This window comes from Oryzias latipes, chromosome 2 (assembly GCF_053564925.1).
Source record: "Oryzias latipes strain Hd-rR chromosome 2, Olatipes_Hd-rR_3.1".
NCBI classification, from domain to species: domain Eukaryota; kingdom Metazoa; phylum Chordata; class Actinopteri; order Beloniformes; family Adrianichthyidae; genus Oryzias; species Oryzias latipes.
The window spans coordinates 12416062-12436279 of record NC_136238.1 but is presented as its reverse complement, the minus strand read 5'-3'; the positions used below and the strand labels follow the sequence as shown (position 1 = coordinate 12436279).

Genomic DNA, 20218 nt, shown 5'->3' with positions numbered 1-20218 from the left:
GTTGGAGGCGGAGGACTCGCCCCCTAAAGGGAGCAGAAGGAGATATTGCTGGGAAAAAATGAGGAAGTGTTTTAAATTAGATATTGTCTTAAAAGTATAAAATAAATGAGTAAAATCTGCTTTATGTTGCAACACTAAAAAAAATGTTTTCTAATTGTTTTAGTTTTGGCAGGAATGCATTTTGAAAACAAAAAATAAAGGAATAACCATAAACAGAAAATTACCTTTTTTTTGGATCATTTTGCTTTTTAAAATTTATTTTCTAAAAATCTAATAGTTCTGGTATACTTTTTTTTTTTTTTTTTAACGAAACAGTGGAAACTTGAGAGTTCTGAATCACACTGCAAACACAACCACTAAAGAAGGTTTACTGAGTTTATGCTCCGCTCAAGCTGCAAAACCTACAACCTAAACTCGTCTTTTCTGCTGCAGCTCTTTAAAACTGCCTGAAATAAAAAATTGAACCAGTTCCAAAATGAATAATTCCGCTTTTTTTGTTGGATGTTAATTGCACCTTGAACAGAGAACAACTTTCATAATTAAGGCCGCTCTGCATCATGTGATGCATATCATATATTTACATATTTATATATTTTGTGCAGCTCTCATGTAAATGCAGAAATGCGTTTAAGAAGACAGAAGACAAGAAGAAAGAAGACACACTGGCAGCCTGAAAAGCCTAAGAGAGCATTGTCTCAGTGTGGGACTGCATCATTGCTTTCTGACAGTGCATCCCCTCTCTTCATTGAAACTTCAGGCTGGATGAGAGCAGTGCACATTCAACAGACACATTCAACAGACCCACAGGCTGATCAGCTCTATCGTCACAAAAAATTAGGATTAAGAAGTAAAAAGGAAAGAACAAAAGTGCAAACCTCTCCTGTGGCGTCTCCCATCAAAGAGCCAAAATAAATATAAAAATATGAATAAACATTATTAATACCTCTATGCTCCAAGTCCAATCATCACCATAATAAATAATCTTACTTTCCCCAGATCTGTGCTAAAAATATGTAAACAGTACCCGTGTCTACATACACGTAAAGGCACATAAAATAGCCTTCAGTCCTCCCTCATCCCTTTCAATAGATTTGGCCTCTAACGAGCTACCAATACCTATGTTATTTGTATTTATAAATTTAAAAAAAAAATTGAAAAATAATTATTTTTGTTCAAAGTCAGACAACATCAACGCCACATCAGTAATTTTGATTTCTAGGATGAAACCAGCAAAAAAAAAGTTACCTTAGCTTAGCATAAACACCGAAAGCAAGGGAAAGAACTAATTAGAATAGATGAAAAAAGTGGGACATATTCTGAAGCTTTCTTGTTAGCCTTAATTACCTTACTTTAATGTGTAATTGAAGTATATTTATTCTTTCCTACAGCTGTAAGAAATTTTCTGAAGCTTTTTTGTTAGCTTTAATTTGCTCACTTTAATGCAGGGGTGGGCAAACTGTGGCCCGGTGCCCGTATGCGGCCCGCCAAACTATATTAGGATGTTGATAATCCTTAAAGTTCATGTGTGTTTTCTGAGTCGGATAGTCATTTTTCCAATCTTTCCAACACCACATGAACGCAGCATTTCTTTATGTTGGCGTTTTTCCCTGAGGGACATCAAGTGATCAGTGGTATTGGCACTAAAATGAGAACTAAAGCCTCTGTTGTAACAATTGAGCGTTTGGCCGCCACATTCTGCTTTTCTAAATTTGTCCAAATTAAACCCTTTTTTCGTCCAGATTTCATGTCATTTCTTTCTCTTATGAGGTAGATTACCAAAACACTGATCTCCGGCCCTTCTGTTAAATTTTAGACCCCTCTGTGGTTCCAAAGTCAAAAAGCTGGAACATAACTGAAGTGTACAGGACTTTTTGCTGCTTATAAGTTTTTTGAAAAATGTTTACCGTTACATTGTATTAATCTTTGTCAATAAGGATGCTAACATTGAAGTAAAATGGGGGGAGGGCGGTTTGCTAGATGGGGCACCTGCTCCCTTTTGCTCCCCTATAGCTCCGCCCTACTATTGGACTTTGGCTCCACGAGTAGTTCCTATTTGGAACACAAGAGAGGAGGTAACACTCAGTCCAGTTCTCTTATACGGTTGTTGGTACTAACACCTAAAAAACTAGAAAAAGTTCTTAAAAGTACTCAATTTCCATTTGACTTCTAACTTGATTTATCAATAACTTGCAGCTTTTGACACGCATTGTGGTTCAAATGTTATAAAGGACACAGAGAAGGTGCATATATGTTTGTTATTTAACCCCAATAGCTGGTCTCTGACGTTGATAATAAACCATTTTCAATTCCAATGTGTACAATTATGATTGTTAATTCTAAAAGAGCGAAAATGCCAGTTAAAGATTTCTTTTGAAGTAGACATCATAATTAGTTCACTCATAGACTTGGAATTCTATTTATTGTATTAACGGCAAGTTAAAGAGCTGACAAAAAGTAGTTCAGCCAAACTTTTCACAGATTTACTAAATATGAGGCGAGCTGCTGCCTTGTTTCCAGTTGCGTATGCTAAACTGAGACAAATGACTCTTACGAGATTTCCTGCCTTGACCAATCGCATGTCTACACACGGCATTTTGCAAATCAAACTGACTTTCTAAGGTTAGGCGTCCTTAGATGTTTCTCTTTTTGAAGATTTTCTGTTTCGTCTTTTATACAAATTGACATTATTCACCCATGACGGAACCAAGTGTGTGCTGAGCTCCTCAGGACGTCTGGGCCTTTAGAGTTGGAGAGGCTTCGTACTCTGTTGGTCATGCTCTGCTTCTTTTCCAGTTGAAGCATCAAAGTGTGTGGATCTAGAAAGCTGCATATATTTGTATATTTATGTACCCTTTTTGCTGTGTAAAGAGTAGGTTTGCACTGTTGTGGTGAGTGTGTACGTTTTAGCTACACTTCCAGATCATCGGGCCGGGCTCTGGCGCCGCTGTACTTGCACGCCCGGCTCGGCCTCCTGGTGTCAGCAGGAGGCGGATGCATTTCTGCTGTGGCGTCCTCGTTCTGGACCGCCGGGCTTTCCTCGTCCGCTGCTCTCACCTCTGGTGCAATGATTGAAAGAGGCGTGTTGCGGGGGAGCGTGGGGAACATGGAGAGTTGGTTCTCCTGCTGAAGGGCCGCCTCGTCTTCGGGGGAGAACGAGGAGGCAGAGGTCGGGGAAGAGGGTAGAGGTTCGGCATAGGATGAAGATGACGAGGAGGAGCTATTGCCATTCGGATTGTGGAGCTCCAAAGCCATGTTTCTCCAGTTTTGCTCCATTTCCGACAGCTGCCCATGGCTGCCAATGCTTACTTTCTCCCCATTGGTGGAAAAAGAAGGAGACCTCACCTCCAACAGGAAGACATCCGAATGGAAGGCACCACCATCCACGTTGAGTTCTGAAGGCGTTGGGGTTGTAGCCATGTTGGGGTTGAAGATCACAGCTGGACTGGAGGCTCCTTCTTCGGCAGCTCTATCCCCCATGAAGCTTGCATTAGCATTACCATTAGCGTATTCCGGCAATCGGTTGAGCGCGGATGGCGAGACCTGTTCAGGGATCGTCTCTGCATCCCCAGGCCCATGTTGACCTAGAATCGACTCACTCTCAGGAATAAACTCGTTAGTAACCCCTTGCTTGACCTTCTTCCAGCCCAAGTGGTAGATCTCCAGTAGGTTGAGGACCAAAGAGACGCATGCAACCACCAGCATGAAGATGATGAAGATTGTCTTTTCAGTGGGCCTGGTGGGTAAAAACAGATTTAGTTAGCTAAAGGAATAAAATCTGGAAAGTAATGGTAGAAAAATGAGAAACGTTGCTCCTTATGATGTTTTTTAATTTGCTTAACCCTTCCAACCTTGAGCTTTAGTGTAACTCTTCAACTGTTTACGCAATGAACATAATTCCGGTGAGTTCTGAAAGCTGAGAAAAGCAGCTTTCCGCTGCTCTGCAGCATTTTACAGGAGTGAAGTGTTCAAGCATTTAGCGTAGAACCAACTGAAAGTGGCGCAGAGAAAAGCAGCTTTTCATCGATATCACAGCAAAGCCACTTTTTTGGTGGTATACACAGTCCAAAAATAATGGTAATTCAAAGAGTTTTGATGTCAAAGGGCTTAGCATTTTTGTTTTTGCTCTTAGGTCGAATGGTCTTGAAGTAACGTAACTCTTCTACTGTTTGCGCAATTAAGGTAATTCCAACGAGTTTTAAAAGCAACACTTTTTTTTAAACTTAACAGTAAAAAAAAAAAAGTGTTGTGAATTGGTGCAATACACAACACTTGTCCATACCTTGGAATTACGTTCTTCTCAATGACGTTAAGAAAAAAGGGTTGAAAACTTACGTTAAGACGAAGAAGTAAGAAATACATTTGGGATATGTTATTTCTGTTTACACTGAGACAAGCAGCCTTGTGATGATAGTGCTCACTCAATCAGCGTAAATCAGATAATTCTGTCACGAAGAAAAGCGGCTTTGCGCCACTTTACACTAGTCGTGTGTTGCTTAGCCGGTTGGAAAAGCTGCTTTTCTCCGCGTCATCAGCTGATCAATGTGAATCAGCTGATTCACATGGATTGCGTGAACGGTCGAAGAGTTACGTCATGTCAAAGAGCGTGTGTCATTTCGGTGTCATCTGCTAAGATACATACACACCGGACGTTTGACGTTTAGCCCATATTGTTCACACTAGACAAGCAGGGAGGGGCTTATTTCTTATTAGAATTTTACTAGCACGTGTCCACCACCTGCAGTTGGTAGGGGCTTAGTGTGAAATATTGCGATTTGGTTACAAAATGGAAACAGTTCGTTTCATTGCTACCGTCCTCGCAATGACAGACATGGATTACCATCATGTCAGGAGGTTGGCCTTGCCTATCTTTATTAGAAACACAAACACAGGTTAGTCGCCGTGTCCGGGTTCACCAGATAAACTAGCTACACTTAGCTTGGCGAGTTCCATCGCATCCCTACCAAATTAGATTGGTCAAAGTTTAACCTTGTTTAACTGGCAACATGCGTTGGAAGGCCACGCGTTTTGTACGTAGAGCCCAAAAACGTTCACATATAGTTGCTTAGCTATGCGTGAATGCGAGTGTGCGTTTACGGACTTTTCCTCGGAAGTGGCCACTTGAATGGCCTTGCAAAGGGTGGTATGAACGTAATAAATTATGAGTCAGTCATGTTGCATACCAAACTAATTATCTAAAGGTGACAGTACAGGAATGAAGAATAAATGGTATCCAACCCAGGGTCTTTTTCTGAATCTGTTCTTCTATGCATCTTATTTTAAGTTAAAGTACAATTTGAATGTTCTAAATACGTATGTGGAGCACATTTATAGTGTTATTTAGATAAAAACATAAAAACCGGAGAGCTAGGATTTCTCCATTTGTTCTGAAATATTCTTCTAGTATTAGAAAGGTTGGAACAAATTCAAAAAGGTGGTTTCTTTTCAACTTTGATTTTCAATTTTGAAACTTTTCAACTTTATCAGACAGTTTACTGAAAAGCAGTAACCTGGAGATGAAGCAGTCCACAGTGTTTGGGCAGGGCCAGCGGGCGCACTTATAGAGCGGCCTCAGGCGGAACCCGTACAGGAAGTACTGTCCTAAGATGAAGCCCACTTCAAACAATGTTTTGAAGATGATGTTAAAGATGTAGGTCCTCAAAAGGGCCCCACGAATCCGGATCTTTCCGTGCTCATCCCGGATCGGGCGCTTGTCCTTCTTTCCTCCTTTGCCGTCGCCGATTCCGTTGTGATAGAGGGGGTCGTGGTCCCCCTGGAGGCGCCCGGCCTTCCTGAGCTCCTCCTCCCTCTCCCTCCTCTTCTCCTCCATGCGTACGATGTGAAGCACATGGCCCAGGTAGATGAGGGTGGGGGTGGAGACGAAAATGATCTGCAGCACCCAGAAACGGATGTGGGAGATGGGGAAAGCCTCGTCGTAGCACACGTTCTCGCAACCCGGCTGTTGCGTGTTACACGTAAAGTCCGACTGCTCGTCCCCCCAAACCTCTTCGGCGGCCGCGCCCAGCACCAGAATGCGGAAAATGAAGAGGACCGTCAGCCAAACCTGAAGAGGCGACAAAGACAATCACTTAAAAACGACCCCAATCTATTGCATAACTGAGTATTAGTGACAAAACTAAAGCTAAAGTGGTTCCGATCCGTCACCTTTCCTATCACTGTGGAGTGTTCTTGAGCATTCTCCAGCAGACGCCCCAGAAAGCTCCAGTCACCCATGCTTCACTCGATTTTCTAACCTAGGGGAGAAAAAACTGAGAACTTTAGAAAATCTGTGCAAATCTTCCAATTGGAAGTGAAAAAAGATGAAACCCAGTCTTTAGAAACCAGTCATATCCAGTTTGTTTGTGTCATTTAGATGAAAACGTAGCTCTTCCTTGCTATTTCAAAAAAAGAAAAAAAACATTTAATTTACAATAAAATTCATTTTGCTTGTAAAATGATTAGTTATAGTTACAAAAAACAATTATAGTTTGTTAAAACGAAACAAAAACCACATTCATTTTGTTGTTCCACTTGTTTTATTTAATTTCGTAATGTTTTCCTTTACTTTTTACTTCTTAAGGAGATTCCAGCAATGTTTGTTTTTTTTGTATATATTGGTAACAATGTCAAAACCGTAAGGCTGTGATATTTACAATAACAGTGATCATGGAAGATATTGCTAAATTTGAAACGTTTTCTTGTAAAGTTGGCAGTTGTCTTTGGTTTGTGTTCCGTTTTCGACGTCTAATGGACAGCTTCACATTTTTCCTTAAGTTCTCCAAACCATGCCCATATCAGCATACCTCCACCGCTGTGCTTTAGAGTTGCTAAAGTGTCTCTTACTCCATTTAGACATCCCTCTTAAAGTTCATTTTAAATGTCAACTGACATAGACCCACATACAGAAATCATTTTTTAAACATGTCTTTAGTATAGATAACATTAAAAAAAAGATGCACACTCACTAAAATACTGTTGCGTTGTCAGTGGTAAATCCATCGACCAATCAGGAGATTGTCAATATCTAGAACAGAAAGACAAAAGGTTTCTGTCAGAATTCCATGGTAAATTATCACAAAATATTATTTATAATAATATTACCACAATAAAGTCCCTTTGTGATAACTTATAAACATTTATAATAGATGGGAAAAAGTCTTATCCCTTGTGCTATCCTGTGGGGTCCACATGACCCGATCCTTACATTAACGTGTTATTCCTACCATGACAAAGGTGGATAAAGGTGAAGAGGATTTCATGTGAAGTGAAGATCAAAAATCACAAATTGAAGAAAAAAGGTTTAGCACACTGTCTTGTGGGGTCTAGATTACCCAACTCCCAATGTTAAAGTGCCTAGGATAGTAAGGGTTAATCACACCTATCCTTAGAGTACGGCTGAAGAACCTGTATGAGGGATGCGGGTGAGCCACACAGTATATACCAAGTCATAGATCGATCCATGAGTCCATAGAGAAAATGTTAAGCTATCTCATGTCATCTTCTTTGTCTACTGTTTACTAGTGCATGTCTTCCACCTACAGTTGGTGCGAAATGTCGAAGCGATGTAAATGACATGAATCGTGCTGCGGGCTTTTTCTTTCGCAGCTCTATTCCAATTCGTGAAGGATTTGGCCGGGCACAAACCATATTTATTCATGTCTCCTTCATAATCAATTTTTAAACGCCACCCATATTTCACTACCAAATCCAAGTCCCTAATTGGTCGGTTAGACCGGGTTTAACTTGCAATATTTTGTATGTAGGGCCTGAAATCGGTCGTAAAAAATTGCTTAGCTATACATGAACACAATAGTTTTGAATGCGGAAGCCCAAAATGCAAATATACGTGCGTTTACAAGACTAGAAAACTAGAAAAGTTAATTGTTCCAGACCAAGTCTATTTAAATTAGTCCAGATCAAGTCCTGAACCTTGTGTTTGGTCTGCCTTTCAACCGGACAGTTCCGAGTCAAACCAAATCTTGTAAACAAAACCATGTGACTAAAGATCTCTGCAGTCATTGGCCAGGAAATTAGGCGGGTGGGGCAAAAAAAATGAAAGAATAAAGAAAGTCCTGCGCTTTGCAATCCTTCTTGGCATAATGCACTTATTCAAACTTTATATTTCGCTGATCAATTTTGAACGTCTGCATCAAGGTCTGGTAAAACACTTTTTACTTGCTTGGTACGGCGAAGGCTGCAAGGCGGTTGCTAAGGAGACGTTAGCTAAGAAGGTACGCTGATCAGTGTTTATGACACATAGATTGTCGGGAAAATAGTGTGGGAAGAAATGTGTATCACGTTAAAAGTCGTTTTAATGAGCCTGAATTCATCCGATCACGTTTCAGTGAATTGCTGTGTCTCATTGGTTGCTACATTCCAACTCTGCTTGCATCACGTGACCACCGGCTACGGTGGCCGTTTCGGTCCATTTGTTCCACTCCGAATACGGAGATGGAGGAATATCAGAGCGAACCAAAGCTCAGTCCAATTGGAAACAAACAGAGACTAGGACGGGTCCAAGAGCGGTTCCTGGTACTAGACCAGGGTCCACTTGGGTGTTTTCAGACTGAACTGAAATTTTTTTTTTTTTTTTTTGGATTCTGGTTCACTTTAGGCAAACCAAATGTGTCCAGTCTGGACACACCCATAGACTTTTTATTGGAAGTGGCTGCTTGAATGGGCGTTGTCTAGGGCAATGTGAACGTAGCTTCACACTTTGTGCTTCTTCTATTCCAGAAATTTATTTTTTTTAGGGTCAGAGCAAAAGGCTACCTAATAGTTATGTGTGTAAATCCCACTGTAGAATCCAAAATAAGACCCCCCCCCCAATATTTCCAATTGAAATGGTTAGCTTGAAAACGTTTTCATCTTTGTCGGTTTGTGTGTATTTGTGTGTGTGCGATGTGTGTCAGTTGGACAATGGCGGGCCATCTGCGGGAAGTGAATGTGTGGATAACAAGTCGTCCCGGTTGAATGCTGGACTCATCACATCCCAGGAATGCTGAGGGGGGCAAATGTTTTCCCGGGACTCGCCGACATGGAGCGCACACTTAAACCGACTTCCAGTTGGGGCTTTTTTTTTCTTCCGAAAAACAAATTCGTGAAAGCATTTTGGTGCTTTTGAAGAGGTTCAACTCAATATTTCTAAAATTGTATTCAAGCAAAGTTTGGAAACTGTCTGTTTTGTTGATAAAATCCTACATTTACAACCAAATTCCCAACAGACAAAACTACGGCGAGTACAGTAAGTGTGCACGCCGGTCTCACGGTGGCGTGTACATGATGTGTTGACATGATAAAATCCCGCCTGTCAAAGCGGGACAATGGAGAAGCCGCCAGATGGACATTGTTCTTGGCTGCTGCGTGTTTTCGATGGATCAGAGCTCTTTGTGCTCAAACCTCCCAAACCATTAACTCTTGGTCTGCCGTTTGCACCCTGGAACCCTGCAGAGCATGTGCAGACAGCCCAACTTCTAAGCCCCGCCTCTTTCTGTCCACTTTATAGACGTCAGTAGTTAGTTTGACCTGTAAACTGGAAATTATTTGAGTCACAGTGACAAACAGGAATCAAAGAAAATGCATTGAATCCAAAAATATAAAAAATAAAATGACAATTTCATGATTACACAAAAAGTAAGTCAAATTTTTAACATCTACAACTAGAATTACAAAAAAAGAAGAAAATGAACCGTAATAAAAATCTAAAGTCAGATTTCCTTAAATTAAATTGATTCTAGTATTTAAATACTTCAATTATGATCCAAATGTAATGATAAATAACTGGAGTTTAGACCTGTCCGTACCTAAACGCACAAATTTTTTGAAAAAGCAATTCTCCACTCCAAACAGATTGTGAAGCTTCTATCTCAATCACAAACACATTTTGGGATAAAAAATCTCTTGATAATAACAAGATTTGCGTCATAAATATCATGTTTATGATGGCTTTCAGAATAAAAGTCTCAACCTTGTGAAACAACTTTACTAGTTGTGATAAAAATGTTTTTTAAAACAGAAAAATTGGGTTTTTAAATGAAAAATTTAGTTTTTATGAGAATTATAATGAACTGATTTTGATTTTTGACAGTAATAAATACGATTTGATATAGTAAATACTTTATTTTTGCTGTGAAATTCAGCTTCATTCATTCAGGACTTTTTTAAATAAAACAACCTGTAGTGTGTATAGAGATAGATAGATAGATAGATAGATAGATAGATAGATAGATAGATAGATAGATAGATAGATAGATAGATAGATAGATAGATAGATAGATAGATAGATAGATAGATAGATAGATAGATAGATAGATAGATAGATAGATAACACAAGTGATAAGTAAATGTAATAGTTGGCAATTAGCATAAAGTTCCACTGCGTTATTATAATTTTTTTGCTTTAAACTCCAAATCAATTGTCAAAGGTCATCATCCACATCAGGGCTCAATCTGTATTTTGTACTTTTGTGTATTTTTCAGGGCAAATTTTAAGTATTTAATTAAGTAAATAAAACAGCATAGGCCTTAATTTCTTAACGATAGGGAAACCATTAGATAAAACCAAGAAAATCACCTGATTAAGTTTGCTTTTAAAGAAATTAAATGAGTTTTTGAAGTCTAATACTTCATAATTCTACAGTACCACACACGTACTGAGTATTTTAAATGCCCTACTTGATTACTTTGTGATATTCTGTAATCCTGGGCTTCAATTGAAGGCGTCTCGTCTTTCCCACGGGGTCGTGAACGCAGCATTTGATAATCCAGCAGGTGTAAAGATGCTAATCCCTCCTTTTCCCTCCCACCTCGGCCCCTCACTCCAGCATCCACCTGCTTACCTCTGCAGCGGCCTCTTTTTCCCCTTCTTAGACCCACGCGTGGGTGTGGGAGGCGGCGGGACAGGAGGAGGAGGTAGAGGAAGGTTGTCTCTCCTCTCCTGGTTTCAGAGAAGATGCTGAAAAAAAGAAAAAAGAAAGCGCGTGGAAGCCGTCCCGCGAAGGCGAAGCGCAGCGGCTGCGTCCCGCGTGGCCAAGGCCATGCGCCACTCTCACGCATTTTGGTGCCCTCGTGCATGGGGCGCACGAGGGGAGCGGGGCGGAGGGGGTGCTTGTGGGTGCGCGCGCATGTCACATTCCAGACAGAAAACAATAAAACAAAAGGTTCAACTAACAGTTATAACATTAGTCATTTAAAAACAGTGATATTTACTAAATGACGTCACTAAAAAGACATTTTCTATTATTTTATTGACTTTTTCAAACACATTTTATTTTTAACCGTTTCATTCTCTGTTTAGGACTGTAAAAATAAGGATAAATTCCTGTTTTAACTTCTTAAAATACAAATTGAGCAGATTAAAGTGTGTTTTGATGTTTCACAAAAACGAACCAACATAAAATGAGTCCTAAACATTCTTTATTGACAACTTTAAAGACAACAGATTGAAGCAAAACAAAAACCACCTGTAGTCAACTGTCTCTCCAGTTGTTTTCACTTGCAGTCACTAGATGGCGCAAACGCTACAGAACATGCTCCTCCTCGCTTTCGTATTTGCACATTCTCATTCTCCAACTGCACAAACTCAAGTAAATTGTTGAATTGATGAGGACTTTTTCACTTTTTACCTCAACACTGAAGGGATGGTGTTACCATAGCAACAGTCAAAGCCCCACTCTGAAGAAAATTGTGTTTTTTAACACGTTCTTGTGGAATTGTTCGTATAATGGAGGAGATATTTAAAGACAACTGAGCTTAAAATTGCATTTCTAAGTATTTCTTTATTCAAATGGACAGATGGATAAACAGGTTGATGACAGGAAGGGGGTGGGGTTGCTGTGCCCCAATTATCCCGCCCACAACTCAAAGGTAAATTCTTCTGAACTATTGCTTCTCTGCTGAAACTATATCCTAGAAAACGATACAGTTTTTTTTTTTTTTTTTGCCTTTTTATCTAGTTGCAGTGCCTTAAAGAACCAGGTGACCTCTCGTTTGTCCCTCGCCACATTTCTCTCTGCTGGTTAGCGTCTCGTCCTTCTGCCGCCAGAGGCTCCTGGAAGAAAACCAGAAAATGTTTTAAAGGAGCGAAAAATTCTCCAAAAACGTTTCTTTACTCCCAGAACACCTGAGGTAACTGACATCTTCTGATTAGTAGTTACAGTCTTGAAAAATCACTTCTATCTATCCAATCTTAAAAAACGGTGCCTCTACCGGCCGGGCGTTACCTCTACCTCGCGATGGCCTTGGTCACGAGGTAAGCAAGCTCCGCCCCGTTGAGGACCATGCAGATGGAAGAGGTGGTGGCCATGAAAACCGTGAAGATGGTCTTCTCTGTAGGCCGAGAGATAAAACAGTCCACCAGGTTTGGACAAGGCCACTGGTCGCACTGCACCAAGCGCGGCATCCGGAAGCCGTCGTAGACCACATACAGGGCGTACCTGAAACGCACGCAACGGCTTGATTTCATACAAAATCGCGGTGGAGGCGGGAGGAGAAACCCAAATCGCCGGTTCTTACATGAATCCGACTTCAAACAGGAGCTTGGCCGCCACGCTGAAGAGGTACGTCCACCACAGAGGTCCGGTTATCGGGAGTCTGCGCCTCTTCAGGGCTTCTAGCTCTTCCTCTTGGTTTTTGCTGCTGAGGAATCCGGTTCTACCAGAGCTCTGTCAGGGTGGTAAAGTTTGGAAAAACGAGCAAACTGAGGAGTCAATAAGGTTTCATAACACTGGTTCTGAAGATACAACCTCAACACTTCTAACCAGGAGTCCCCAAATCCAGGCCTTGAGGGCCAGTGTCCTGCTGGTTTTCCAGAAATCCTGCCTTATTTGCTACTGATTACCTGGATCAGGTGTGTTTAGCCAATAGGGAGCCTGCCTCCGGGCCTGGATTTAGGGACTGCTGCTCTTTAAACCACAGATTTAGAGCTTGGGATTGGTCAGTTGATCAACTGCTCCAACTGTCCCAATAAATCTGACATGACAACCATTAAATCATATGAAAAGCCGATTATCAGTTCTTTTCATTTTTGTCTTTAAAAGTAGAAAAAAATGTATTTTTTAACAGGTATTTAAGGACCAAGTCCACTAAACACACGTTTTAGGAACATGTACCACTGTTCGCCACTGTCACTGAAACAAATTAGTGCTTGATTTCCTTCATCGAGACCCATCAGTCCATTAGAACATTAATATCACTGCCTGGTTTTCAGCTATTCCCTTCCTACTGCCTGGTACCAGGCTGGATCTGAGGATTGAAGGTTCTGGTTCCAGAGCCTATCAGATCCAAACACTAACTATGCAAAAGGAAGTAGAAACTGAAGCTAAAGTCCTATCAAAAGTAAGATCAGGTGACTTTGTGGCTGTGACAAAAGGTGTTTTCTTCTGCCAGACATTTGTCAGCTTCATTTCCCTGACTTAACCCACATGGATCACCAAAATAAAAGCTTGGCTGTCCTGACTTTGTATAGTCTCTACAGAAACAGGAAGGAGCATGTAAAAATGAAAAATAAAAGACTGGAAGCATTCTTGATGGTCAAATATTGTGCACACACCTGCAGGAGCTTCTTCCTGTCGCCTTGGTTACGGTAGGCCACATACATGGAAACCAGAAGCGTTGGCGCGGCGACAAAGACGAGCTGAAGGCACCACAGGCGAATGTGGGACATGGGAAAGAACTGATCGTAGCAAACGTTTTCACAGCCGGGCTGGAAAGACAAGAAAGGAAAATAAAACAAACTTTACTGCTCGATTCCAGGACTTGCAACGGCGCACGAGGATCTTGTTGGGTAACCTTGAAGCTGAAAGGTGTCATACATGTAGTCATATAATAAGCATTTACAAAGAAGTTGATCTTTAAAGACAAATCAGTCAGATTGTTCTGCAAAAAAAGAACACATGATCGATTAAAGATAGGTGTGAGAGACGGGTTTATCAAAAACCAGTTTTCCAGATCCTTGATTGTCAGCACTTTAGCCAAATAGATCCCAAAACCCCAAAGAGCTCTAAAACAAGCAAACCTGACAGCTTTAGATAACGCCCAGAAAGATTCTTCTAGCACAGTGTTTTTCAACCTTTTTTGAGCCACGGCACACTTTAACCTTGACAAAAATACCGCGGCACACCAGCATCCAAAAAAATAGATAAATAAAAAAAAAAAGAAAAAGCTCAGTCTGTATTGATCTACAGCCGCTCTGCAATCTCACATGCATTTTTGTGATAATTGTTGCAGAAAACGCTGGAAGCTGCAGCTGTTTTTTCTAAAAGATGTATTAAAAATTAAGTCAAAAGATTCAAAAACTGTTTGATGTGTGTTCGTTGTTTTAAGACGTTGAGAGGAGAGACTCATAGACCTTTTTCGCAAAAACCGGAAACACGTCAGCAACGTGTTAACTTAGTTCCGGTTTGTGCTTCGCTGGCGGAGAATGGCAGAGCCTAGAGTGTTTTCGAAGAGTCTGAGTTGTGTTCCGAAGGTCATCAGCGCCGATGTAGTGAATAGTGTGAAGATGCATTCGTCCACTAAAGGAAACAAATTGGACAAGGGATATAAATTCGTCCACGAAGAGTTTATCCACCATTACCAAGGTAAGTTTCAGCTAGCTTAGCCATAGCCGCATCACCGGTAACTCTGTGTGTTTGTTTACGTCAACTGTAAATCCTGGTGTTATTTGTAATATAAAGAATAACACATCGCAGTGAATATGTTGTGTGTATGTTTAAGTGAAAAGGCATGAGATTAACATAACACCCCAAAATTTGGTGAAGCTTTAAATAAGAAATGTTAAGTTGCCCGTTTGCGTCTTCATTCTTTTTGCTGCGCCTGCGGCACTTTCTTCACTTACTATTAGTATTATTTTTCTGAAAGTAGGGTGACCAGACGTTCTCTTTTCCTGGACATGTCCTCTTTTTTGATACTTATATAATAAAATAACATTGAACATAGATGAAATGCAATCATATTTGCTTTATGTATGCAGCTCTGAACACCAATTACTCTCGATGAAATATCTCACAAACTCACTTCATTCCTCTTTTTTACTAACTCAAATCTGGTCACCCTACTGACAGTTATAGTTTCGTGTTACATTGATTAAGCAACATAAGTATGTCTTAATTGTAACCTATTTAATTTATTATGGTTAGATATCACTGGATGGATGCAGAAAGTGCCAACCTGAAAGCTTTCTCCTGCAGTTGTGCGGCTGCTAAAGGATTCTGCAATGACATCCTTTTGCCATCCTGTTCCGCACATTATTCACAGGCTGCCCCCCCCCCCCCCCCCCCTGGCCTGCACGAGTGGCTTGCAAAGATGGCACAGACCAAGAGCACAGGTGGGTTTGTGATCAAATTATCATTATGATTTAAGAATGGATGTGTATCCATAACAACTATAAATTATTATAAAAACACCCCCAGTAGTGACTACAGACTGTAATTGCTTTTTGCCTTTTATTTATAAGGGAATCCATCCTGAACCGGTTAGTGAGCTGGTGGTGCAAAAGCCCAAAACATTTGGCAGGGACGGTCTGAGGTCCACACTGTACAAGGCATATACAGGTGAATAATTTAACTTTTTGTTGCTTTGTGAGAGCAAGTTAAGTTTTTTTGCTTGATGTTATGACCAACCAAATTATGGTTACAGCAGATATAATGAATTAAATTTAAATATAGTTATGCACTTATGTCTAACTTTTGTGTGTTGTGTTTCTCTTGTGTAGGACCACAGCCAGATCCATATATGATGGCATCTGGAAGCAGATTATGCCAGGTGCAGCCCCAACCTCTCATGGCTGTGTTGGATGGGGTTTCTGAGATGGAAAGAAAGAACTTGGATAGATATTATAGCAAATGCATGAATGCATACCTTAAATTACACTTATCTTGTCTTTAACAATCAGTTCAGCCTTCTGTCTTACTGTTGATGATCTGTAATGTTCTTTTTAATTGTAAATCTTTGTTATTTGTGTTGTGATTAATCAGTTGTTGTTACGCATACCAAAAAATTAAATGAGGCACAATTTTGACCAAAATTGTTTTATTTGTTCATCTAATTTTTTTGTGAAGTCAAAGTCACATTTCAACAGAAAAATATTACGAATATAACAATTGTATTTAATTAGATTTTAAGAATATGTGGAAACACTAAATTTTTCCATACTATTTGCACATTATACATTATTTACATACCAAACATTAATTCACTCTTCAACACAAAAAAGTCCTTGACAATTTGCCAAAACACGGCATTTAAGCCAGATCTGATTCACACTGCCCATCAGTGTGAGCGGCATGAGAGAGTCCCTGATGTGAAAGGACTTTATCCTACAGATCACTCTTTCCACCATAATTCTGAGGCGGGTTATGGCTTGGGTTTGTTCTGTTTCCTCGTTGCTGATGGAGCTGAAAGCTTGAAAGGTGGAATCATGATCTTAGATCCATTGTCAGTAAGGAGGTCTTCAATGAGGAACTCTTTGTCCGCCATGACATCGTCTCCTGGCTCCAGCAAAGCAACTTGGCTTCTAAGTCATGGATGTAATCCAAAGCCTCATCCAGAGCACCTGTGAAGATAAAGAAATTAAAAATCAGTCTAAACATATTTATTCTACCTTTTAACACAACACAGTAATCATGTTTTGAAAAGTATGTGAAGTATTTAATTACAAATGCGTTTCATTTATTTTTGTTAATGACAAAATACCCCAAATTAATTAAATACATGTAATTAAAATAGGTGAGAGCGTGAACAGCTTTTATTATAAACATTCATTTGTTCAGGTAGAAATGCATTTATCCAATAACAGTACACATAGTTGACTAATGTTAACTAAATACATTATGAACAACCTTACCTGCAGGTGGGTGTGTCACGTAGTGGTGATCCATCTTTACTGCCTTAGCTTAGCCACCGTGTCGCTAGCTTCACAGCACAGCTGCATAGACTGACGTTTGAGGTTCTGTCATACTGACTCCCTTCTCCAAGGAGCAGTAAAGTTTTTCCAAGGGAAAATACTCGGGACGACACCACTCTTCAGGCAACGAACGACGCAGCCGCACCACATCCGGAGCGAAGTGCCGGCAGCAGACGGTGCTACCTGTGTTTACATTAAAACTATGCCCTTCTTCTCTTCGGATCGCCTGTATCCATTTGGGTTTCAGGTTTGGATCCACAGGAAAATAATGAAATGAAAGGCTGGGCTGTTTTTGGTTGGAAGACGAACAGCCTGGAACACAACAGAAACTGCAACTCTTCGACTCTGCCATTCTTCATATGTGCCGCTATGCTAACAGGAAGTTGTTTTACACGTCATTGACGTATTTCCGGTCGAAAAATGCGGAAGTGTGAAAAGGTCTATTGTGCGCTAAGACAGTCACTCCACTGCATCATGGGAGATGTAGTGCCCGTAATCCGCCGACCGCAGAAAGACCAGCGTCTTTGAGCTTCATGGTTTTGTTCACTTGTTCCAGTCTGATACCAGATTCTGTGGGAAGCTACACCGCTAAAGACGAGCTTTAGCTGGTATTTTTGTTAGAACAGAGAGACTTTTTTGCGCTAAATCGAAACAAGGAAGTGAATACTTTAACCACTTCTGATTGGTCAGACTGATGACATGTGATTAAGCCTTCAAGAATGATTGGTGGAGACAGTTAAAGGGGCGGGACTTTTCCTTACACATTTATAGCTGCAGCTAAATCACGCTATCCCGTTATTCTTATCAAAATATCTTTAATAGAATCATATAAACACAAAAAAAAAATATTTTATGATATTTCATATTCTTAACTTCTCAGTGTTTTATCAGGGCCTGTTTGGATGAACAAAGAGCTGATTTCCTGGAGATGGTAATAATTGCTTTTAGATCAGTTAATGAGGGCAATTTCTCACGGCACACTTGACCATCTCCCACGGCACACTAGTGTGCCGCGGCACACTGGTTGAAAAACACTGCTCTAGGATTCATTGCTAAAGGTGAGGATAAAGAGGCCCCACCCCCCCTAAAAGCACACATTTGATCTCAAATATGAATTGGAACCAGATCATCTCAGTTTCATCATTGGTCTTCTTGGGTCGGTTTCATGTTCCGCTTCCCTCCGACTCCAGTTTGGACATAAACACGGGAACCAGGTTAAAAGGTTCAGTTCACTTGCAAGTGAACTCTGGTACAACTCACTTTTTTGTGAATGACACACGGCTTCCTGAAGGAAGATCAAAAAGCAGGTTTGTGAAATTGAAATGAGTTTGAACATCATTTGAATTAGCGTAACTCTTCGGCTGTTTTCCAAATGAGTGTTATTCAGATGGATTCCGATAGCTGAGAATAGCAAATTGCGCGGATGTATAACACTTTACTTGTAGTGAAGTCTTTACGCAATTAGCGTAAACCGGAAGATTCCGACGCTTTGGTTGGGTTATTTTGGACTGATTGCTTAAATGGTTGAAGAGTTACGATAAATCAGGGAGCGTGTGCTGTGTGCTGAGAGTTAAGCATGTTTGTTTGATGAAGAGTGAATTTTTGAGTAACACCCCCCTGGTGGTTACTCTGGGAACTACATCTGCATCTAGCTGGCCTGATTTTCAAAAAACCTTATAACTGAGAAGCCAAATGGCTGATTTTCGCATCAGTTTTTTATCCTCACTGTGCTTTTGTTTATGTATTTCGGAGGCTATCGTGCTTACATTAATTTCATTTTATTTTAACTATTTAGGTTTAACTATTTGAGATCCCAACAGAGAAAATGTCCATTTCAAAGACTGGACGTCCTACCTGTAGTGTGTTGCACACAAAGTCCGACTGCTCGTCCCCCCAGACGGTCTCCGCGGCAACCATCAGCACCATGACCCGAAAAAGGAACAGCACCGAGAGCCAGATTTTACCCAGAGAGGTGGAGTGACGATTGGCCCCCACCAGCTGAGCGTACAGAGCGGGCCAAGACATCCTCTGGACGCGCAGAGGGGCAGCAGCTGCGGCTCCGCCGGGCTGAACACAGGTCCAGCCTCCAGCCTGGAACACGGAGAAGGAGGATACAGGGGATGAAAAGGAATGAAGGGGTGAGGAGGCAGGAGACGGCCCGCCGCCAGCATTCGTGTGAACTGATCAACCCCCCTTCCCACTGGACCGAGCCCACTCTGAGGAAAACACACGGATCCCAGTGTCCGAACCTGAGCTCTGCCGCCCACACAACCCACGTTTCCCTCTGGGATCAGGTCACGCAGAGGCTGCAAACCACAGAAAACGGTGAAACTTGAAGGACTTGAACACTGCCGACTTTAGCAAACTTCCTAAAGACACTTTTTCTTGTAAAATGTCCGATTTTTGTTTATTTTTGCCACTCATGAAACCAAAAACAAAAAAACATCATGACTAATAAGATACAATCAAACACTCTTCTGCCTTGTATGAATGAAACTTTGACATACACTTCCAAATTGATGTTGGCTCAAAAATTGACTTCCTGTTATAGATTACCAAAATAAAACCCACGTCGGAGGAGAAAGTTGCACAAAAACAGGCAAGACAAAGAGAGAACATGTTATTTTAGATAAAAAAAATACAAAATGATTTACTAAGATATTAAAAAATAATATTATAAATGTATATATACTATAGATAGAAAGACAGGTAGAATTTATCCAATCAGTTAACAAGAACATATAACCAATAAAAACAGTTCTTTGAGTACAGAAATAATACTAATACTAATATTAATAATATTACTACTACTAATACTAATAATAATAATAAAATAATAATACATTTTATTTATTTGGTATCTTTCTGGGCACCCAACGTCGCCTTAGAAGTAAAAAAAACAATCATAAAACGCAGTTACCGGAATAAAACAGTAGTTAAATTCATCAAATAAAACAAAACAACATAAAAATATAAAAAATAAATAAATAAAAGTGCCATGAGTACACAGGATGACAAAAAAGGAGAAATACAATGGTAAAAGAAAACTACAGAAAGTAATACTATTGTTTTAGTATTTATGCATCAACTATGGACATTTGGTTTGAGATGTTTCAGCACTAAATGAGACTGTATTTTGTTGATAATTTTACAGTTTTTCATCATCAACACTCTACAGTTGCGTATGTTTTTATATTTTGAGCATTCATACGTTTCAAGGAGCCTCTTTTAGGGACTCTTAGAGACTTGAAGGACTGTAAGTTTACCTGAAATGTAGGTGAGGGGGGGTTATGTAACTCTTTGTGTTCACACCTGTCC

The 20218-nt window shown here is 40.3% G+C and overlaps 2 protein-coding genes and 1 long non-coding RNA gene across 5 annotated transcripts; 1 reads left to right on the top strand and 2 right to left on the bottom strand.

The window, feature by feature from the left end:
* Positions 1 to 294: 294 nt before the first annotated feature.
* Positions 295 to 11056, bottom strand: LOC101173533 (gap junction alpha-3 protein-like). Its single transcript, XM_004066675.5, has 5 exons — positions 10836 to 11056; positions 6963 to 7021; positions 6163 to 6251; positions 5508 to 6061; positions 295 to 3733 (listed from the first exon to the last, which is right to left on the bottom strand). The coding sequence occupies exons 3-5, from the start codon at positions 6229 to 6231 to the stop codon at positions 2908 to 2910; spliced, it is 1449 nt and encodes a 482-aa protein (XP_004066723.1). The 5' UTR covers positions 6232 to 6251; positions 6963 to 7021; positions 10836 to 11056; the 3' UTR covers positions 295 to 2907.
* Positions 11057 to 11395: 339 nt separating this feature from the next.
* LOC101165708 (gap junction beta-6 protein-like) lies at positions 11396 to 19073 on the bottom strand. 2 transcript variants are annotated; one of them, XM_011484414.4, is made up of 5 exons: positions 18755 to 19057; positions 13547 to 13699; positions 12511 to 12659; positions 12219 to 12431; positions 11396 to 12046 (listed from the first exon to the last, which is right to left on the bottom strand). In XM_011484414.4, exons 1-4 carry the CDS (start codon positions 18923 to 18925, stop codon positions 12221 to 12223), a joined length of 684 nt encoding a protein of 227 aa, XP_011482716.1. In that variant the 5' UTR covers positions 18926 to 19057; the 3' UTR covers positions 11396 to 12046; positions 12219 to 12220. The 2 variants fall into 2 exon arrangements, with proteins under 2 accessions (XP_011482716.1, XP_011482706.1); XM_011484404.4 differs by having other exon boundaries at positions 11755 to 12046; positions 12225 to 12431; positions 18755 to 19073.
* LOC144984392 (uncharacterized) lies at positions 14438 to 15914 on the top strand. 2 transcript variants are annotated; one of them, XR_013648034.1, is made up of 4 exons: positions 14438 to 14576; positions 15253 to 15322; positions 15452 to 15548; positions 15710 to 15914. It is a non-coding gene; the product is annotated as an uncharacterized LOC144984392 (long non-coding RNA). The 2 variants fall into 2 exon arrangements; XR_013648033.1 differs by lacking the exon at positions 14438 to 14576 and having other exon boundaries at positions 15161 to 15322.
* Positions 19074 to 20218: the final 1145 nt, after the last annotated feature.

What these genes read in the sequence shown, in the direction of transcription:
- LOC101173533 (XM_004066675.5), bottom strand. Translation starts at nt 6,231, where the DNA reads ATGGGTGACTGGAGCTTTCTGGGGCGTCTGCTGGAGAATGCTCAAGAA. An exon ending in ACTCCACAGTGATAGGAAAG is followed by an intron (nt 6,062 to 6,162) that starts GTGACGGATCGG and finishes TCGCCTCTTCAG; the next exon opens with GTTTGGCTGACGGTCCTCTT. An exon ending in GTGGACTGCTTCATCTCCAG is followed by an intron (nt 3,734 to 5,507) that starts GTTACTGCTTTT and finishes TTTACCCACCAG; the next exon opens with GCCCACTGAAAAGACAATCT.
- LOC101165708 (XM_011484404.4), bottom strand. Translation starts at nt 18,925, where the DNA reads ATGTCTTGGCCCGCTCTGTACGCTCAGCTGGTGGGGGCCAATCGTCAC. An exon ending in ACAGGAAGAAGCTCCTGCAG is followed by an intron (nt 12,660 to 13,546) that starts GTGTGTGCACAA and finishes CCACCCTGACAG; the next exon opens with AGCTCTGGTAGAACCGGATT. An exon ending in GTGACCAAGGCCATCGCGAG is followed by an intron (nt 12,047 to 12,224) that starts GTAGAGGTAACG and finishes GTTTTCTTCCAG; the next exon opens with GAGCCTCTGGCGGCAGAAGG.